We start from the raw sequence: 21,551 nt of genomic DNA, 5'->3' as shown, positions 1-21,551 counted from the left end.
ACGCAGCAGTATTGGGGGCTCAGGTGATGCTATAGGCTCCGGAGGTGTCACAGCATTTGTCTCAGATACACCAACACAACCTTAGCTCAGAGTAGCACATTGAAGCCTATCGACCTTAGCCAACATAGCTTCCGGCTATTTGTGGACAGTGGCCAATTCTCCCTGTATCCATACACAATTTGCACAGTTCCTAGCCTTCTTTAAACAATGTTTGTCTGTACCATAGGTAATGTATCACTAACCTAATATGTTAAACTCATTCTACTCTGTTACACTCACTCTACTCAAACGATTAAAAATACAAAAATCTTACAACAAAATAAATATCACAACTAAAAACAGGTAAAAAAAACAACTACTGTTCACTTGAACACTTAGGAATGCCACTAAACTAAACAATGTATATAATGTGGGTGCAAACAATAAACTGCTGCTGCTACTGAACTCTGCTCTGCTCTGAGACAAGGGATTCAGTATGGGTACGATAGCCATTGATGTGTAACGGTGCTCCAAGGTGGGAGTAAGAAGTCAACAGGTTGGACAATTTTTGGAGGTGGTGTCCGGACTGCTCTTCCAGATATTGGAGGGCAAGCGTTTCAATTTTGGAAATGTGATGTATGTAGTTTGGATTGTGGAAGCAGTAAGGGTTGTTCTGTGATCCCCATACCTTGGAAGACGTGCTTCTGCAACACATCCTTTGCTATGGTAACCTTCCCGGCCTCAATCTCCATAAACCCCACAGCCTTCACCCAACAGCTTCCCCTTTCTCTGTTCTGTCACCCCCTCCAATCCCTGTCACCTTCACTGTGTGCTGCATCCTAACCCTCCCTCCTGCACTCCTAGCCAACAAACTTGTTGTCTCCATCTGAGCTGCTAGCTGCCAATCCACAAACCCTCTTCCTGCCTCCTGCCTCTCTCCCCATCTATCCACCCAACCCTGAAAGTTTATTTTCATTCCATTTATGTATATTTTAATAAACACCCATTTTACAGTCAGAAAATGTGTCAATTGCCCATCACTAATTGCCTCATCATAACTCTATAGCTCTCTAATTTCGTGACTGGCCACCTGAAAGTGACCTTTACAGTTGCACAATATACCGTATTTACTCGAATCTAAGCCACACTTTTTTTCCGGTTTTTGTAATCCAAAAAACCGCCTGCGACTTAGAGTCGAGTGCAAAGCAAGCGGAAGTTCTCTAAAATGTTGGTAGGTGCCGCCACAACTAACTTCTGCCATCGAATATATGTAGCGCTACACAAGCATGCTTTGTAGGCACAAAGATAAATACTGGTGCCAAAACCTCTGCATCAGTAAATAAATTTTTAAAACAGGTGGAAGACGAGCTTTTTTTCTCCGCCCCGAGTTTCGACCACTGCATTTTCATACATTATCCAATGAAGTAAATACAAATTCCGTATTGTTCATCTTCGAATGTAGCAGAATTTCAATGTACTACGAAAATCCGACTGGCAAGACTGTTTGGGATGTTTGTCAATATGGCCAACTCTACGTTCTGAATTTTTTCCTACCTGTGAGAAGAGATGGTTGCTAATAAATAGGAACCTGATGAAATATGAATCACATACAGTATTCTCTTCACCATAAGAATAATACGAATATATACATTTTGCCATGTATTCTTTCGTGTTTGCTGCTATCTCATTTAAATCCTGTCTGCCTAATAAACTACGAAACTAGAGTGAGACAACAGCAAATGCGGAAGAATATATGTATAATTTCATGTTTATATTTGTATTATTCTTATGCCTAATATGATACAGTCAGAAATGAAGAACGGCAACTGATTAGATTTTTAAATCTAAGATGACTCTCACTTCTGTGCAGAATCTGATGTAAACACGCACTATCAGAATGCGACGAACAATGCATGACACGGTACAATAATGTATTTTCAGCTTACAGTGACGTAAACACCTATAACAAAGAAAACGGCACTTATCAGATCAAAGCAAAATAAACAATCGATTCAAACCAGACGAAGCACGTGAAAAAGGAAGGGTACCTGTATAAATACGGACGGAGCGCCTGACACATAGCAATGGCTACCTGGTAAAGCTTAACTGCTAAGCTTACAACTTGAACCAAACTACTGTAGGTGTATCGCCATTCATTTGACTTAAATTGTCTCTCATATTACAATGGACCAACTTTGTTTCGATTTGGAAGTGCGGCCTTAAATTATTCCCTCCCCTTGAATTTCGAGTTTCAAATTTCAGGTGCAGCTTAGATTCGGGAAATTTTTTTTTCCTTTATGTCGAGTCTCATTTTTCGGGTGCGGCTTAGATTCGAGTAAATACGGTATTTCATTTGCTCAGCTATCTAAACTTAATACCTAATTAACAAAAATGCTGTTCTAGACTGAGAGGATTTAGTTTACATACAATATAGTAAGTGTAAACTGATTAAAATTAAATTCTTCTGGGTCCTGTGGGACCCAATAAATTTGAAGAACATTCTTCCACAAGGTCATGTTTAAAATTATTTTATTTGTACTACCAGTTCCAGGCACTGCCTTTTCAGAAGTGCATTATTAGCAGACTTCAGTTTACTGGTAGAATACAGGGAAATGTAAGCAGTTACAAAGGAGACTGCTTACAAGTTATTTGTGCGAGCCATTGTAGAATATTGCCCAAGTGTGTGGGGCTCGTACCAAATAGTACTAGCAGGGGATATTGAATGTATACAGAAAAGGGCAGCACGAATGGTCACAGGTTTGCTTGGTGTCACTGATATGTTGAAATAACTGAACTGGCATAGTCACTGATATGTTGAAATAACTGAACTGGCATACTCTTGAAGACAGATGGAAACTATCCTACAAAAATCTACTAATGAAGTTTCAAGAACTGGCTTTAGATGATGACTGTAGGAGTATACAAACAGCCACCTACATATCACTTTCATAGGGACCGTGAGGATAAGATTAGATTAATTACAGCATGCACAGAGGCATTTAAACAATCATTTTTGCTATGGCTTTGAGCACTATGGGACTTAACATCTATGGTCATCAGTCCCCTCATTTTTGCTATGCTCCATGCATGAATCAAATGGAGAAAAGCCCTAGTAACTGGTACAGTGGGACATACAGTCCACTGTGCATTCACAGTTGTTTGCAGAATGCGTTTTTGTGAGAAGCACAGTCATCAACGCTCCTCATCTGGTAATGTTTACTGAGTTTTAACTAATATAATTTGAAAGACATTGGTATCACCTTATGAAATAAAATTTCATATTATTATTGAGTAAAATTGAAAGTAATTATCAACAAAGGAAGTTCCTCTTTCACAAATTACATTAGGTAGCAGAAGAGAATGGATGCACGAACAACAAACACACAATTTTTGTGGGCTAAGTGATAGACCATATTAGACTTGGAAAATGAGTTCTTTTGACACCGTACAAATTTTTTCCACGATTCATAAAACTGCATATTTTTTACAATATATTGAAACAAAAATGAACAAGAATTTATCACATTTATTGAATTAATATGGTAGGATGCACATATTTCACCAGGAAACATACAGCACAGGGGACTGTTCTCACAGTCTAGAATGTCAATATTTCAAATTATTCTACCAAAGAACTCTGCCTGTATTATAGATATCAGGTAACGTGTGAAATTTGTGAAGTATGACAGAATTAACATTATATTTGAGGCAAACACTAAAGCAACATTGTATGAAGCATGATTTAGTGATTCTTCAAGGAAAGTAAATGATATTTGCAATTTCTGACACTTTTTTGTTCTACTTGATACAATGCAACAAATATCAATTGCAGTGATGTAAAAAGATAACTTGAGTATTTGCTACAGTAGATTGGCAAATGATGGTTTTTTTTCATGCTTATGTCAAAATTAAGCACTGAAATTACTGAAAGCTATGTAAAGTTCCATATGACAAACATCTATAAATAGACAATGTAAACTGAGGATGGCAACACACCAAGCAATAATAACATGTTACATTCATGTTTAATAATAGTTTTCAAGTTAAATGAATGCAGTGCTGGCAGAAATTATAAAAATCTCACTGGTCAGTATCCTCTATTGTTAAGTTAAGATAAAGGGGGACCATCATCAGCTTCTTCTTCACTTTCATGATGAAGTCTCCTTGCTAATTTTTTATGACTTTTGCGACCAGTTTTCAGTCTGATATGTACTTTCACTCCCTCTGTGGCAGCTTCTGTAGTTTCTACTTCTTCTGTAGCCACTGAAAAGAAGTATAAGAATTGAATTAGGCTCTTGCAGCAATATGAAACTGCTCATTTTAAAATGGCTACTGCAGCAATTAATTGTTCTACAGTGTGTCTAAAAGGAAATAGGACTGTATGTAGCCCTTTGAAGAGTGCCAGTGCCATAATTATTTACATCCAAAGTGTTTACTTTAACAATGAGCTTCAAGGCTCTGTTAACGTAGGATTACTGTATTTACCCAATTATAAGACAATTTTTTTCCCAAATTCATCATTTGAAAAATACATTTACAGATGAAGCTTTGGCTATTGAGATCATGTGCAAATTTATTTTGAAGAATTTGGAAGGGCAGGTTGGTCAAATGATACTCGTATTTGAACAGGCTTGATACATTATTGACTTTGTTCGCACAACCATGACTTGTGCGGCTCTAGTGCAAGGGATACATGAGGAATTATTAACTAGCCAATACAACAATCTATTGCTCTGCTGAAAATTTGACAATTTTTTTGAAACCCAGGTGGAAACAGCTGTAAATTCTATCATCTTACAAACCTGTATTGGTGTATCAGCTCCTGGCTCCATACAAGCAATGACAGAGGGGCGGGCAGATGATATTTTTGGAAACAAGAGACATTGAACATTCTCATGTCAGTGTATGCAAGTGAAATCTGTCAGGATACAAGCGAAATCCAATATGTTCCCACGGTAACCAGAAACTCAGAAGTCGCTACATATTTGGAAAAAAAAGCAGGATATTGCGGAGACATGGCTTAGCCACAGCCTGGGGGATATTTCCAGAGGCTGTGGCTAAGCCACGTCTCTACAATATCCTTTCTTCCAGGAGTGCAAGTTCTGCAAGGTTTGCATGAGAGCTTCTGTGAAGTTTGGAAAGTAGGAGATGAGGTACTGGCATAATTGAAGCTATGAAGGCGGGTTGTGAGTCGTGCTTGGGTAGCTCAGAAGGTAGAGCACTTGCCTGTGAAAGGCAAAGGCAGTTTTATTTGTCATGAAGTTTCATATCAGCGCACACTCCACTGCAATGCAAACGATTTCTTTTCATTTATTTTATTTTGACTTGTGTTATCATGATGTAGACAATCAATAACTGACATACATTTAGAAGAAGTATAATATTAACTTTTTAGACAGATATTTTATGTCAATAAAACAGTTTCTAATTTTAATTAGCCGGAATATGTTAAAAATAAACTTTTCTCAAAAATTGTCTTAAGAAAAAAGGGGAGTCATCTTATAATCAGGCTCATCTTATACTCATGTAATAAGGTATTTGGTGGAAAATGCATTAAGTTAGTTAGTTACGTGTTCCATAGATCAATAGCATGGAAAAACCGCTATGATGTGGAACGTGTTAAATGCACAAGAAATGTGTACAGGAAACAAGTTTTTTTGTTTACATTATAGTGTTATACCTAAATATTTCTATATCTATCCCATTCCCTTAAATGGCACAAAATGCATATATTATATCTCCAGATTTATTTACTCATATTCAAGAATTCATCTATGGTATAGAAGGAGTTGTCTAGGAGGTATGATTTCAATTTGTTTTTGAAACTATTACTGCTGTCTGTCAGACATTTTACTTCATCCGGTAATTTATCAAAAAGTTTTATTGCAGCATATTTTACCCCATTCTGTGCCACAGATAGGTTAAGTAAAGGATAGTGTAGGTCTTTCTTTTTTCTGGTATAGTAGTCATGAATGTCGCTGTTGATTTTAAACTGGTCCATGTTGTTGAGAAAAAATTTCATTACTGAGTAAATGTACTGTGAAGCAGTTGTAAGGATTCCTAACATTTTAAACAGATGCCTACAAGATGTGCGACTATGAACCCCACACATTATTCCAACTACTTTCTTTTGAGCAGTGAATACCTTTTGCCTAAGTGTTGAGTTGCCCCAGAATATTTTCTGTATGACATCAGAGAGTGGAAGTATGCAAAGTATGTTAGCTTACTAATTTCTACATCCTCAAAATTGGCAATTATTCTGATTGCAAAAGTTGCTGAACCAAGTCGCTTTAGGAGATCCAAAATATGACTTTTCCAATTAAGCTTCTCATCTATATGTACACCCAAAAACTTAGTATGCTCTACCCTGGCTACTGACTTCTTTTGATGTGTTATGTTTATTGACGGAATTATACTTTTTAAAGCAGAAAATTGGATGTACTGTGTTTTTTCAAAGTTCAGAGCAAGCCCATTCGCAGAAAACCAATTAATAACTTTTGCAAAGACCTTATTTGTATCAATTTCTATTGGACTTTCTTTTACTGGATTAATAATTATGCTTGTATCATCAGCAAACAGTGTCAGTTCAGCATCTTGTTTCACATATGAAGGGAGGTCATTCGCATATATCAAGAACAGGAGGGGACCCATGATCGAACCTTGTGGAACACTTAATGTAATTTCACCCCAGTTAGATGAAGTGGCAAACTCCTTTGAATCACTTGAAGCATGTAAAGAGACTTTTTGCTTCCTGTTCTGTAGATATGACTTAAACCACTCGTATGCTGTTCCATTTATACCATATAATTGTTATTTCTCTAACACAATGTCATGGTTCAAACATTCAAATGCCTTGGATAAGTCACAGAATATTCCTACTGGTGACATTTTACTATTTAAAGACTCTATTATGTGGATAGTGAAATTGTATGTTGCTGTCTCAGTGTGGATATTGTACAAGTTGTTGTTTTTAGTATTATGTCCCCCCCTCCCCTTTTTCTTACACAACCAATATTATGTATTTCAAAAATATTAGTACCTACTTTGGAGTATGAAATCAGAAAGGTATTGCATAAATAAATGATTGGACGAAACAACAATTCATGTGCTGAAAACATACAATCACTTATGAAATTTATTATTAACAACCCATCCCAGTTCAAAAATAATAGAGAAATGTATAGATACAACAATAGAAGAAAGGATGATCTTCACTATTCTGGGTTAAATTAGACTTTGGCACAGAAAGGAGTGAATTACCCAGGCACAAAAATCTTTGCTCATCTTCCAAATAGCTTTAAAAGTCTGACAGATAGCCAACCAACATTTAAAAATAAATTAAAAGAATTTCTGAATGACAACTACTTCTACTCAAAAGAATATTTTTTAAGATATGAAGTAGTAACTCCCCCCCCCCCCCCCTTATGTTAAATTGACAAGTTCCATATAATTACAAATTGTCGTATTCATGATCTGTGGAACAAGTATTAATGTAATGAGGAAATCCATCGATTGTGTAAAAATGCCATCAGCATCCAGCCAATAAATATTTGTTGGTGTTTATAACCATATATTGTTCATATACACTTCTTTATTTTACGTAAACATTTTGATTAGCAAATGCATGGAACGTGGAAACCATTTTAGGCTAGAGAAAAGTGGCATAAGACTAATGTAATGACTAAAATACAAACTAACATTACTCTGAGGATTTGTTTAACCCTCTGAGTACCACTGGTTTCAGCCCAAAACCACAATTTCTCTCTCTTTCTCTCTCCCTCTCTTTTTTTTGGGGTGGGGGGTGGGGGATGTTACCAAGGTTTTAGCATCAAACCTCCAATGCTGTTGCAAGACAGAGACATCTAGTGGTACAATGAGGTACTTCTACTATGAATGTAGTACACAGCAGTAGTCACCTATAGCATTCAAAGTAACAGTTGGCACAGAGGTCGTTCTATGTGAAATACATCTAACATTATTGTAACATAAATTTGAGTTTGTACTACTGCCTTTATGAATGGTTTTAAAATGACTTTGGCAGTATAACTTTGATACAATTTTTTTAAAATTTTGGGCCCATTTTTGCTTGTTATTCAGGGCTACAATTTATTTTAGGCATTGTGTGGTCATGGAAGTTTTGAGATGGAGGTCGTGTCTATGAAAACAATATCCTTAAATAACTGAGTATTTACTTTTTGCCAATTTCTTTTTGTATTCATTGCTTATTACGATGACAAAGATTATGTGAAAATTTTTATTTTTTTTTCATCATATTGGTTGGGCTCAAAGGCTTAAAAAGTTGCTGACTTTAACTACACCATACAAGAGAGCCCACTACAATTGCACTGCACGTTGAGACAAGCACCAGTAATTATATAACCAACAGTTCTTTCCAGGATTGTAAATCAGGGCTGCAACTAAGCTTATATGCACCATACAATTAATACTTCTGAAAGAGATGTTAGTTAAAAAACAACCAAAATAAATTCCTTCAGAAAATCTACTAAAGTAGCTTATGTGTATTCATTAAAAGACAATATCATGCCTTGGAATACATGTTCATAATCCCATAATTCACACATATGTATTTTCTTGTTTAATAGCTTTGTAGAGTAACATAGTAAGTGTGAACCTTTCCAATGATTCAGAAATCTGAGTGCACACACTAACACTGCCACTGGAGCATTGGGGGGGGGGGGGGGGGGGGGGGAAGAAAAATATCCTATTTCAGAGGAAAGGTTCTTGCCTAAGACTATCAGAACTTCTTTGATGGTTAGAAGGTAATTAGTTACACATACTCCACGCTCTTATCAAAAAGGAAATACTGTTTTCCTTCTCTGTTAGTTATGCACCATATTATTTGACATATACTCAGTGCCCACATCACTATATACAATTAACATACCCAACATCCAGCATGTCCATAATTTACCACCAACATATACTTTTGTTCTACAACCATATTTTCTGTCATTTTATTGGAAAGATCAGCATATTATCATCTGGCAGGAGCTGTCAGGGTCTGCATTTAGTAAACTCACGTGACAATTTTCCATTTGCGCTTTTAACCAACAGTGCGGCTCCCCCCGTTGCAGTTTCGAGTCTTCCCTCAGGCATGGGCATGTGTGTTGTCCATAGCGTAAGTTAGCTGAAGTTAGATTAAGTAGTGTGTAGGCTTAGGGACCGATGACCTCAGCAGTTTCGTCTCATAAGACCTTACCACAAATTTCCAATTTTTTTACCCAACAACAGTACAAGATTGGGTACTTCCTGGGTTCCAGTAGCAAATATGTTTTAATTAAGTTTAATATAGTTTTATCTTTTTAAAGCGCTGTCATAAAAAGATGTAGGGACTAGGGGTTATTAGCTCAACTATGTACAACAATGCTCCCCAGAGAGGTGAGGACAGGGTGGAATTAAATTCACCCCACACATGGACTGCCTGTTGAAGTAAACATGAGGGGTAGGATAAGTAATCGCCCTCTTCTTAATGTAATTCCATCATTCTCCCTAGTGTATCCCAGACATACTCTATTGGATTCAAATCGGGAGAGCAAGAAAGCCATGCCATGCATGCAATATCTTCTGTTTCCAATAAAACATCAACCACACATACTCTATAAGGTTGAGCATTATCGTCCATCAATACGAAGTCTGGGCCCACAGCACCTGGCAACAACTGCACATAGGTCCCAAAATCTTGTCTCAATACCTGATAGCAGTTAAACCTTGCCAGTTCATCTGTACAATTTCGTGATGGGGTGTTCGTGGTTAACATAATCGCTGCCCACATCATTAGGGTCCTCCTTGATGTTGGTCTCTTTCCACACTCTTTGGGTCCTGAGATCGAGTTCCATGTTCCCTCCAGATGTGAATCCATTGAGAATCATTCGCCGGACCAAATCGGGACTCATCCGCAAAAAGAACATTGGCTCACTTTTCGACCGTCCAGGTGGCATGTCAACGACTCCACTCTAGAAGTTCCCTTCTGTGAAGATGTGTTAGAGGTAAACATGTAAACAATAAAGGCCAATGTTTTTAAGCCTTCTGCACACTGTTTGCCCCATTACGACATGCTCAGTGGATGCTGTGGGGTCAGATGCCAGTTGCCGACACACTACTAAAGCGGTACTGTCGTGCCCTCACAACTAAATAAAAGTCCTCTCTTTCTGATGTCAAATGGTCCGTCCTGTCCTGGTCTTTGGGATACAGTTTCGGTCTCTATAAACTGTCACCGCATCTGAGAAACAACAGAATGATTCACATTAAGCCACTGGGCCACATCAGTTTGCAATTCTCCTGCTCACATTCTTCCTATGGTCCTCCACTGCAGAGTGTCTGGTAGGCTGCTTCTCTGTGCCTTACTGCACCATTTGTAACTGTGTACACAGCAGTTGCGGATAAGGACTACCCGGCAAACACTACCTCATTTGATTGGTGCCCTGACGTCATCGTTGGCATGGTTGCCAATCGACTGGAATGCTACCTTCTGTGCAGAACACAATTGCATGGATATATGCTGACAGTTTGTATGATTGTATCGTGAATTAGACACAGAACGGTAAAGTAGTGGTTTGTTGCTTTAATTTTGGACAACAGTGTAGTTTGCAACATACTTATTTTATATAATATCACACTCTAACATTGAACAATATGGATGTTATCTGTCAGTGTCAACACACACACACACACACACACACACACACACACACACACACAGAGAGAGAGAGAGAGAGAGAGAGAGAGAGAGAGGGAGAGAGACTGGCAATGTGGCTTAAATTTTAAATTGAGTATGAGGCAACTGTCCGTTTTTAATTTGGTTGCAACAATATTTGAAAGAGCAGCGTAAAGATGCTCACTGGATTTTATCAGTAGGTCCTCAAAGTAAATTCTTAAGAAGTCAACTTAATAAGTGAGCTTGAACATCAAAAGCACTTACCTGCATCAGAATCACAGGATGGTACTTCTAACTCCACCTGCTGCCTCGCTGTTGAGAACACACTTTCCAGTACAATAGAGTCTTCATGCAACAAAGATGATTCTTCATTGTATTTTCGTGCATTGCGGCACATCAAATTGAAGTCTCTCTCCAGGTCATCGACAGTACTGTACTATGTTAAAAATGGGGACATAGTAGAGTTAATCATCAAGATAAATATCTGTATAAAACATATACAAAGACAACAACACTTTGAGCATATTTACCACGAAAGTACCAGTCCTGTGAATTTTAAAGTCACCTCTTCCACAATACTGGACAGGAAATTAGAATGAGCAAAAAAGGAACTGCAGCTATTAATGGTGCTGGTCAATAAATGATACATCAATTTTCCCCATGTCTATATTATTGAACTTATCTTTCAAGTGAACAAGGTCAGTATTACTTACTACATTTACCAACTATGTTTTGTGCAAATGGTGTTTTCAGAGAACTTTGCTTCTAATAGATTTGATTTTATTGGTTGAAGATAGAGAACAGACACTCATTTTTTTATGCAAGATGCAACAAATATCCCATCAAATCCTAGACATATGGTGAAATTGAAAAATAAAGAACAGATTTCAACTGGTTATTGAAGATAAACTATGAAAGACAGAAAAACATTTTACATTTCACTGCACAGAGGAAGGTTCAAAGTTCTACATTCCATGGACACTATATCACACATCCAACATTAGCACTATGTGTTGATCAAGAAACACTGAAACAGAAGTCAGGGTTCCCACAGGCTCTGGAAATAATGGAAATTTGAAAAAACACTGGAAAAATCTCATTTCTGTCTCAGTAGATGAAATGGTTAGTTTATTGAGGTGTTATGCATCCTTGCTGGCTCGGTGCAGCTGAGTACGTGCACTGCTTCTCTAGTCCCTCATTCCTATTGCTTCTTTCATTCCAATCACTCCCCTAATCTTGCAGTCACGGCTGCCACCACTTCTTGCCACTAGCCTAGCAGCTGCTGAGGAGAGGCAGGGAGGCATGAGAGTGGTTTATTTGGATCTGATTTTCAGAGACCGAAGATGCAGGAGCTGGAGACAGCGGTCATGTGCGCATGAGTTGTGTCCGAGTGACTGTGTGAATGTATTTGTGCTCTCATTTTCTGACAAAATCTGAGGCTGAAAATGTAATTGTAAGAGTGTGATTGTCTTTTCTATGTGCCTGTCTGCACCTTTATGGCGAGCTGCTACCGATCCTCGTTATAAATTGGCCCTCAGAGTATTTGAACAAGTTATCTGTTGCATGGATTGATCACCGATGTCTCAATTCATTAACATGCTGTCTGTGGCTCATGAATAGCTGGCAACACGAGTGGATTTCCATGATGGGCAAAAACTGGAGGCTGTCTCTGTGGGTATCTGTAATGGATTGGGCCTGCCGATTTGAAGCCATTCGGATCCCACTAATATGCAGGCTCTGCCTTTGGATCTAGTCTCACCGATCTGCCTGCAGGCCGGGTCTGTTTATGTGTGACGTAATGCAACAAATTTTCATGTTTTATCCATGGACCCAGGACTGCAGTGCTCCTCAGCAGGCAGAGAACATGGGTGATAAATTTCAGGAACTGTGACTGTCTCACTGCAAGTACTTTGTGCAGTGTGGTGCTTTATAAACATTTTATTTGTTCTAGCAAATTTGGCACTTCAAATGTAGTTTATATGTTAGAAAGTATAGACGATAAGAAGAAGAAAATTGTGTCAGTTGCTGGCGGTTTGTACACTATGTACTCGCATATTTCTAAAAAGAAAAATCACACAATACCTGTAAAATAATAGACATAACACAGTGGCAATAACCGACAATAATGAACATACTAGAACCAATATTTTATTGGCGCTTACCTACAGTGTTGGTTTACACAATTCTTCCCCTCCTTATACACTTCTTTCAAGAGGCCTACTTTTTTCTGAGGTTATTTCTGATATCAACGCAGGTATTTTAAATCTGTCTTGCAACTCCAAGGAAATGCGCATTTTTATCACCAAATGTGTTTCGTTTTATTGAAATAAAATAACATCAGTGGCCTTCATGAAACACATATACCATTTGGCTTGCTTTCTCTGTATAAAAACAGTTCATTACAAAAGATATTGATGTTAGTACTTAAGATTTTTGCTCACGCCAGGAAACGCCATCTGCTTGCAAGTTTTTTTTTAGATATTTCCTCAATTGCACTATTGTTTCTTGTACCGTAGCTGCAAAGACAGATCGTCTTACTCTTGATATCTCAAAATTTGTCAGGGAAAACTGCTAAAACTTGTCTGGAAATCAGGGAATTTCACTTAGAGAAACTTGTGGCAACCCTGGCACTCCATTTCATTTTACATGAGAAACAACAGGTCCCTGTAACACCTCAAGGAGAAAGTGAGACATTCATGCATGAAAATGAAATCATTGGAATCTTCATGGTGCTGAGTAAAGAACCAATTTTGCAACATGTCCAGGTATGACATTTCTCTCACAGTTTCCTCCATTAAAAGAAAATTCCATACACTTTGTGAACATAAATGCATTAAACACATTCAGTTTCAGTGAGGCTCTTTCACGTTTGACCACAATGCTGGATTTTGTGACCCCCCCCCCCCTCCCCCCCCCCCCCCAAAAAAATTCTTACATTATGGCAGTTTACTTTATCTAACAGTGGATATGTTGATTTGCCCAAATGGTGAGTCAGTCAGAAAAAGTGTCCTCTGCCATATCCTGGAGTACTGAAATGCAGAAGTTGTACTTTGTGTTAAGGTCACCGGGAGAACTGCTGCAGCAACTGTAACTTATAAGGCTTCATATGCAAGCGTCATTTCAGAACACACCACACTATTGTTTGAGAAAGTTGAAACTCCTGGCCAGCTCATATTGTGGACTTCCAAGGGCTCCATGTGAATGCATCCCAAATATGCTCAAAATTTTCATCAAATGTGTGTGGCCAACCAGTGCTCTTCGCTTCACATATGCAACATATTTCCAAGAATTTTGTATGCCTGCTTACAGCAGGATTGGGATCACGTGTCTCTGACCTGGCTATCACTGACACCATGACCCTGTCAAGTGTGGGTACTCCAGTGTTGTGAAAGAGCTGACTGGTGAGCGGAATGGCACTCTGCTGTCTTCACTGATGAGGGCAGGATATACATGTGTATGGATGATCCCCATGAGCTGCCTATTCCAGAATGCATTTACCCACAACATACAGGTCCCACCCCAGACTTTGGTTTGTGTGTGTGTGTGTTTTTGTGTAAGGGGTGGGGGCATCAGTTACAACATGCAGTCGGTTATGGTGTTTCTGCAGGGTAAAGCAACCAGAGACTGCTACATTGGCCAGGCAGTTATCCTCAGGCTACCGCCATTTCTTCGAGAGGGAAGTGATGGGCTTTTTCAGCAGGACAAAGCACATCCACATATGGCTGCTGCGATGCAACACGCTCTTCGTGGTGTACTACAACTTCCCTGGTCATCAACATCACCAGATCTCCCGGCAAACTGAACACGCATGGAACATGACAAAGTGGGAACTTACTCGTTCCCCATGGCCTGTAAGAGCCATCACAAAATTGCAAGAAAAGGCACAACATGCTTGGGAAAATCTATTGCAGGATGCCATCAGGACACCTTTATTATCATCTGCATGTGAGGATACATACGAGTTGCCTACAGACGGGGGTACAGTGCTTACTGATGAGACTGATCTGAATTTTTATCATATACTTCTACAATGATGAACTGTGTGTGCCCCTCACACGTCAATAAGTGAGGTTGTCCAACAATGGAAAATCCAGGATGGAATATAACAATATTATGAAAAGGATAGTTCTGCTCACCATATAGCAGAGATGCTGAGTTGCAGATAGGCACAACAAAAAGACTGTAATGCAATAAGCTTCTGGCCAACAAGGCCTTTGTCAAAAATAGACAACACACACACACACACACACACACACACACACACACACACACACACAACTGACACACACATGAACACAGTCTCTGGCAGATGAAGCCAGACTAGGCTACATTGTCCTTGAGACTGTCACACTCCCCTCTCCTAGCAGTGTGTAATCACTGTCTGTAGATGTGAGCGTAAACACTGAAGTGGTGGTGACGCCCACAGAAGGTTTCATACCAAACTAAAATTTTTCTAGACTTGTACTAATAAATGGGTAAATGTTTCTTGGTTTTCTTGTGGCATCTGACTTGTGTGTTTACTCAAGTTGTCAACAACTTCCTTTTTTGTTGTCACTGTCAGGAGTTAGCTCTCATTACTACATCACGGAAATCAAGACAGTCTCTGACGGCATGTGGAAGAAACATTAGTAGCCTTTCAACATAGCGCCCATTTTTATGCACCATTAAGGGAGCAGGGACTATTTTGGTTGAAGTTGTTGTTATAGTTCTAGCACAGTGGCTTCTTTGATGACCAAATTCCAGTAGGTAGATACAAAGGATAAGATTTTCATTTCATCAACTATAATCATATCTTTTAGCAGTGAATGTCATAACTCACTGAGTGTAGTAGAGGCATTGAGTAGTTGAGAAGCACACAAACAACTATTGAAAACTTTCTATTTGTGTCCATGCAGTCCTGTACACTGAGCCTGTATTCCTCTGCTGATGAGTACTTAGGTCGCTGCTCAGCCTCTCAACAGCCAGTTCTGCTCTGGGCTCTAGACCAACTGCTAGCCGCCCTCACTCACGTCTATGCTTCAGACCACAACGATTGCTGCTGCTACCCATCAGAAGTGCCATCTCACACATTTGCTGGGATCATCAGCTGCTTGGACATCTGTCAGTCACTCCTGTGCCTGGGCCTGCATCTTGACAGCCTATGAGCTCACACCCTCGTGGTAGAGTGGCGTTAGAGTGCCTGCTCAAGATTCGTGCACTCCAGCCCCCTGCTCATGGTTTACCAGCTGCAGTGCCAGGTCCTCGTCTCACCTGTTACCCATCCGTCACCCTCCTCCACACTGACACTGTTGTTGCCACGCCATGTCGTGTTCTGCCTGGACAATACAGCCATGGCCGACACTCTTCCTGAGGGTGGCACTGGCCAGACAGACAGGGATGACAAGACGTCTTCAACATGTGTGTTTCTGTGTTTCTGTCTTCGCATTTCGTTGGAGCAGGGTTCGTTCTTTCTCAACTGTTCATGTGTTTTTCAATCATATGCATTTCTGCTTGTGTCATCTGTCTTGATGGGGCAGCAAATTCATGTTATTCTGTTGTGACAGTCTGTATTCACATCCTACTATAGTACACCTCATCCACCTATGTACTGGATGTGGACTCTTCCTTTCTTGGGTTCTGTATCTAAGCTCATTCGTGTAGTTGTCTCACTTTCGGTAGGCATTCTTTTTTCCATTTAGTTTTCATGTTTCTTGGTAGATGAAAGTTATTGGTCTACGGAATAGTTTGAGTGGTCCGTTCATGTACTGTCCAATGTGCATTCTCTCACTTGCTGTTGTTGGTCTGGGTTGTTTTCAGTAGTTCCTTAGCGAGTTTCTCATCTTTCTGTGGCTCACTGGAGCCATTGTTGCCTCAAGCCTTTCATCCAGGGTCAGCCAATGCTGAATCTGCTATGGAGCATCTCTCTGCTCACTCTGGTACTACAGTTTTTCCCACAGTGTTCTGAGTGGGCACAATCAGGACCTGTGTTCGGATGGGGTGTCCAGCAGTTTGTGATTTACAAGGTGGATTACCTTCCATCAAGTTTGTTGCAATGTTGTCATATCGCAGAACACACCCTTTAATGTTCACCGAGTTCTCAGATAGAAATACTTTTGGTATCAACCCAGCCCTCTCACATGACAATGTCAGACACAAACTTCTCTTCGAAGGCCCATCAGCTTCAGTCCAGTTGTCATTGGCCTAGTCGTGGCTGGTCATCTGATTGCCAGTCCCATTGGCGTTGATGCCCGCTCTCTCACCAGCTGGCCCTCCAGTCATTACTAGTTCTATTCCAGCTGGCACTTAAGATGCAGTTACCAGCCACCGCTGCCACTGAAGCCGTCTCAACAATTTCAGTGAGTGGTGCCGCGGCTGTCCATTCGGGCACTTCCACAGCCACATTCAGCCTCGCCGTAGTCAGTTCTCTTGGCACTGTTACCAGGTATCACCACCACAGCCTCCTCTATGACCGTCGCCACCTATCCTGCTGATTCCATCATGTTTTTCTGAACCTTGTGCTGAACATTTGCCACCAGCCCTGCCTAAGCCCGGTTTTCCCCGTCATTGACTATGGAGCTCAGTGGCTGTTCCCCTACGTGGGTGAAGTGTGGTCCTTTAGTTAGGATAATTTTTGATTGTATTACAGTGCTCACCAAGTCCCTCCTCCCTTGGGTGCTGAGATGATTGTGCTATCTCTCTTAAGGGGGCACAAGTGTAGTACATGCAGGGCAGGGGTCCTGCATATTCGGCCATCACGTCCACAGATGTGCTTTGCAGGCTAAGTACAGTTCCTGCTTTACGTTGGGTCACATCTGCTGTTGAAGCTGATTTATACAATGTCTCTAGATATTAGCGACAGTTAATGTATTTCTCGTTAACTTTATCTCAAGAAATGTATGACGAATGATAAACATGTAATATTTTCTTTGCTGTGAAGATAGTTTAAAACTGAAAGTGGTTGCAAAAAGATATTATAATAGACAGCACAGTGTCATCCATTTTTTGAAGTTACGTAGCGAGGTTGCTTTTCAACAAAAGATTCACTGGGCCGTTTGCCGCCAAGCCTCCCGCAGCCGCTACAATGTTTACGCATGCAGGTCACAGTAATCAGCACTGTAGTTGCAGGCAGTCTTGTGTCCATGTCACATCACACCTGTCTTCCTCTGCTGACGGGTACTTAAGTTGGCCCTCAGCCCCTCAATTGCCAGTTTTGCTCCGGGCTCCAGAACAACCGCCAGCTGTCCTCAAGGCTATGCTACTGACCATAACACCTGACACTGCTGCTACCTATCACGCAGTGCTGTCTTAACCTTTGCCCTGACCTTGAGCTGCTGAACATCCATCAGCTACTCCCACGCCAGGACCTGCCTTTCGATGCCCCATGAGTTAACAGCCTCATGGTACAATGCTGCTGATCATGCATAGTACCTCCTGATTCATCACCACTACTGAAAATTATGGATTTCACCATTGTGGGCACCCACTACAAGTAATCTAGATGGACTATTCAAATGTACTCAATAGTGGACTTCCGTTCTCTCAAAGCTATACTGAGTTTAGTTCTAGGTTAATAAACAACGAATAGTTGTTGCAGCATGTGAATTCAGTTGCTACCAGTCAAACAATTCAAGCTGGGGTTTTATCATAAACAAATCTGATGTGCCAAAAAACTAGGAACAATTATCCAAGAATTTCACTGCAAAAAAATTACAGCCTCATAATACTAGTAAATAAACAAATATCTATACAATAGGATCCTGCTAATAAATCGGAAGAGTCTGACTGGGCAAACATTGTCAAAAAACAGATGAGTCAGCAATTGTGAACACTTACCATATTAAGTTGCCTAACACTATAGATATGCAATTCAATAATGAACTTCACATTTTTCCACTAAATACCCAAATACAATTAATATTGTAAGATTAGGAAAGCACTCCTCTCAATAGGATGTATCAGAATTTGAATCCTGGTACGTAACACAGTTTTAGCGTATTACAAATTATTTATATTTACCTTGTTTTGATCAATTTTTCGAAGCAATTTCTTGATGTCTACTGGCCGCTTTATTATTTCATAATAGTGGGGGCACTCTTTCTTTGATGGTAATTTCACAAAAGGTTCACTGATATTTCGCCCATTTCTGGAATAGAGGTTGTCATTAAAAGTTGCTGAAGTGTAACTTATGGTGCATAATTCATGCCTCTCTCTAATTTCTTTCTATTAAAAATAAAATAAGAACATCAGTAAATTTTATAAACATGTCTGCAGTCACACTGAATAAATTAATAATTGGCTTTTGGCTCACCAGCATGAAAAGACTGTCACATTCCAAAATAATATTGCAGGATAGATTTAAAAGTACTACAACAGTTTCACAAAGACGGGGAAAACATGGTGAATCATGTCCTATCAATTTCAAACATTTCATATAAATATATAATTTTTAGTGAATGTCTGCAATATCTAATGCAACCAACAACCACCAATGCAAAAGTGGCAGAAGACCTGTGACATTCAAAGACATACAGTATAACCCTGCTTTTACATTCCCGGAATTAACATTTTCCTGCTGTTTATGACATTTTTTATCATTCCCATCAAATTTCCTATGACCACAATATTAATTTGCACCTGAATTTGTCTCAACATATTTATAATTTTCCCATGATTTACGCATCATGGGGGGGGGGGGGGGGGGGGGGGGGGGGGGAAGCCGAGAAACAAAATGACACTGGCACAATGTTGGCCGTCCAGTAGTGTTTAAAAATATTATGTAGTTAAGTTTCTTGACACCAGGGTGCTTAGCGGATTTGAACCAGTAAACGTGTAAAAGTTGGAAAAATTTGTGCTGTTATCTACCGCCGCTGCCAAGCACTTCTTGGCGTGATGGCTGATGGGAGTAACTAAGTTCATTCGAATAAAGATATCATGACCATTCACAAACATTTCCAAACTCTCTACCATGCAAATGCAGTTTCGTAATTGTTGTGATTATCGTGACGCCTTTGTCAAACCATATTTAGCATGTTTTAGCATTTGCCCTATTGTAGCACTAGTTGACACCATCATTCACACTACATTACTCGAATGTTTTTCGTTTAAACGCATCACCGGTAACAATTTTTTTTTCATATTGAGCAAAATGTGTTTTGAGAATTTATTCTCGTTGTCAAGTGCAGTATTTTTTAACTATCTTTTGTGATGTTACACAAGCAGTGTGAGTGATAGTCTGCATGTGCGTGGTTTTCTACATAACTGAGGATGCACAGCACCTGATAACCTCAAAAAGATGACTACAGTGCTTGAGAGGCATAATAACACATATGCAAACACCACACAAAATACTTATGTACATATTTGCACTTGACAACGAGAAAAATATCTCAAAACTCATTGTTAAGCATGAAAAAATACGTAACTAGTGCAGTATTTCATTATTTAAATAATGAATAAACACTGATTATGATATCTGAAATTAAGTCAAAACGTTTTTACTTCCCAGACAGTTATCAATTCCTGTTACATCAGCGGTTTTTATTAGATAATAAACCTTTATTGGATAATAAAAAAAAGTCCCTGACAAGTCTTTTGAACCTGTTATGTACATATACCATGTACAAAGTGCGAAAATGCAAGGGGGTATCCTATACATAACTTTTACAGCTTAAAATGTTATTTCGCACATTTTACACCATTTTTTTGGAGTCCCTTGAAAAATGTAAAAGCGGGGGCTTCACTGTATATGAAAGCTTACAGACAGGCGAATGGTAAAAACAGAAGCAAAAGGGAATGGTTGTTAAGTTATCAATATCTCCAAGCAGGAGAACAAAAATGACATATTTTAGGCTTGTTGTGCATAGTTTTGGAATAAGTCCCAAACAATCTAAGATTAAGCCACAAAGTAAGAGTCTCCTGCCTCATCACAGAAAGCAACTGAAAGCATTTTAAAAACTATCTGAGCATTATATTAAGTTTGTAGAAGGGCACAACTTAAACAGAATCAAACCATGTGGCACATGAAACAAACAGGGAATGGTACTGGATAACAAAGTTCTTACATAACAACTATATGTCCTCTTTTTAATAAGAGATGAAAATAGTACAACAATAAAACAATACTATGTTTTAAATAATAACACTAAATAGTAGTAGTATTAATAGTAATAATAATAATAATAATAATAATAATGAATAGATTAGAAGAACAAGCTGACCCACAAATAGAAGAATACCAGGCTGGTTTTCGCAAGGGACGATCATGCATAGAGCAGATCTGGAATCTGAAAATGATTCTCCAGATGAGAAACACCCGAAACACAGTGGTTACTTCTGTAGATTTTAAAAAGGCCTACGACTCAATAGACAGAGTAGTGCTCTGCAAGACGCTGGAAGAATTCAGCATTGACAGAGAGACAAGAGCAATCATTCAGGAAACATTAACTGACACAGTCTCCAAGGTTAAATTTATGGGGGATATCTCGGAACCATTTGTAATCCAAACTGGAGTGCGACAGGGTGACGGACTTTCACCATTACTCTTTAATATCATTCTTGAAAAAAATCATCAGGACATGGGAAAAAGAAGTCAAAGGAATCCAAATTGGCATTAGAAAAGATAATAGATTCAATGTGAAGTGTTTAGCTTTTGCAGATGATCTTGCAGTCCTCACAAATAATAGAAAAGAAGCCACTAACGCCATAGAGAAGTTACACGAAATTGCACAAAGAACTGGCCTGCAAATCTCATATGAGAAAACCCAGTACATAGAAAGAGTGCCACAAGACAAATTGCCTATTGTGACAACCCATGGGAAAATCGTACAAGTACCACATTTTAAGTACCTGGGAGAAACCATCCAGCCATCAGGGATCAACCTAAAGGCCAATGAGGAAAGAATAAAAAAACTACAGAAAG

General features: G+C 39.2%; 1 protein-coding gene across 2 annotated transcripts in view; it reads right to left on the bottom strand.

Moving 5' to 3' along the window:
* Window positions 1-3,485: 3,485 nt before the first annotated feature.
* The window catches only part of LOC124605066 (ATP-dependent helicase brm-like), a 231,433-nt gene continuing 213,367 nt past the window's right edge, over window positions 3,486-21,551 (bottom strand). For both annotated transcript variants that reach the window (XM_047136532.1, XM_047136531.1), the window contains exons 24-26: window positions 18,650-18,776; window positions 10,919-11,090; window positions 3,486-4,242 (exon numbers count right to left, since the gene is read on the bottom strand). In XM_047136532.1, the coding sequence (XP_046992488.1) occupies window positions 4,088-4,242; window positions 10,919-11,090; window positions 18,650-18,776 (454 nt within the window). In that variant the 3' untranslated portion in view covers window positions 3,486-4,087. The remainder of the gene's footprint in view (window positions 4,243-10,918; window positions 11,091-18,649; window positions 18,777-21,551) is intronic.

Source organism: Schistocerca americana, chromosome 1 (assembly GCF_021461395.2).
Source record: "Schistocerca americana isolate TAMUIC-IGC-003095 chromosome 1, iqSchAmer2.1, whole genome shotgun sequence".
Lineage (NCBI taxonomy): Eukaryota > Metazoa > Arthropoda > Insecta > Orthoptera > Acrididae > Schistocerca > Schistocerca americana.
This window is presented reverse-complemented; position numbering and strand designations above follow the sequence as displayed.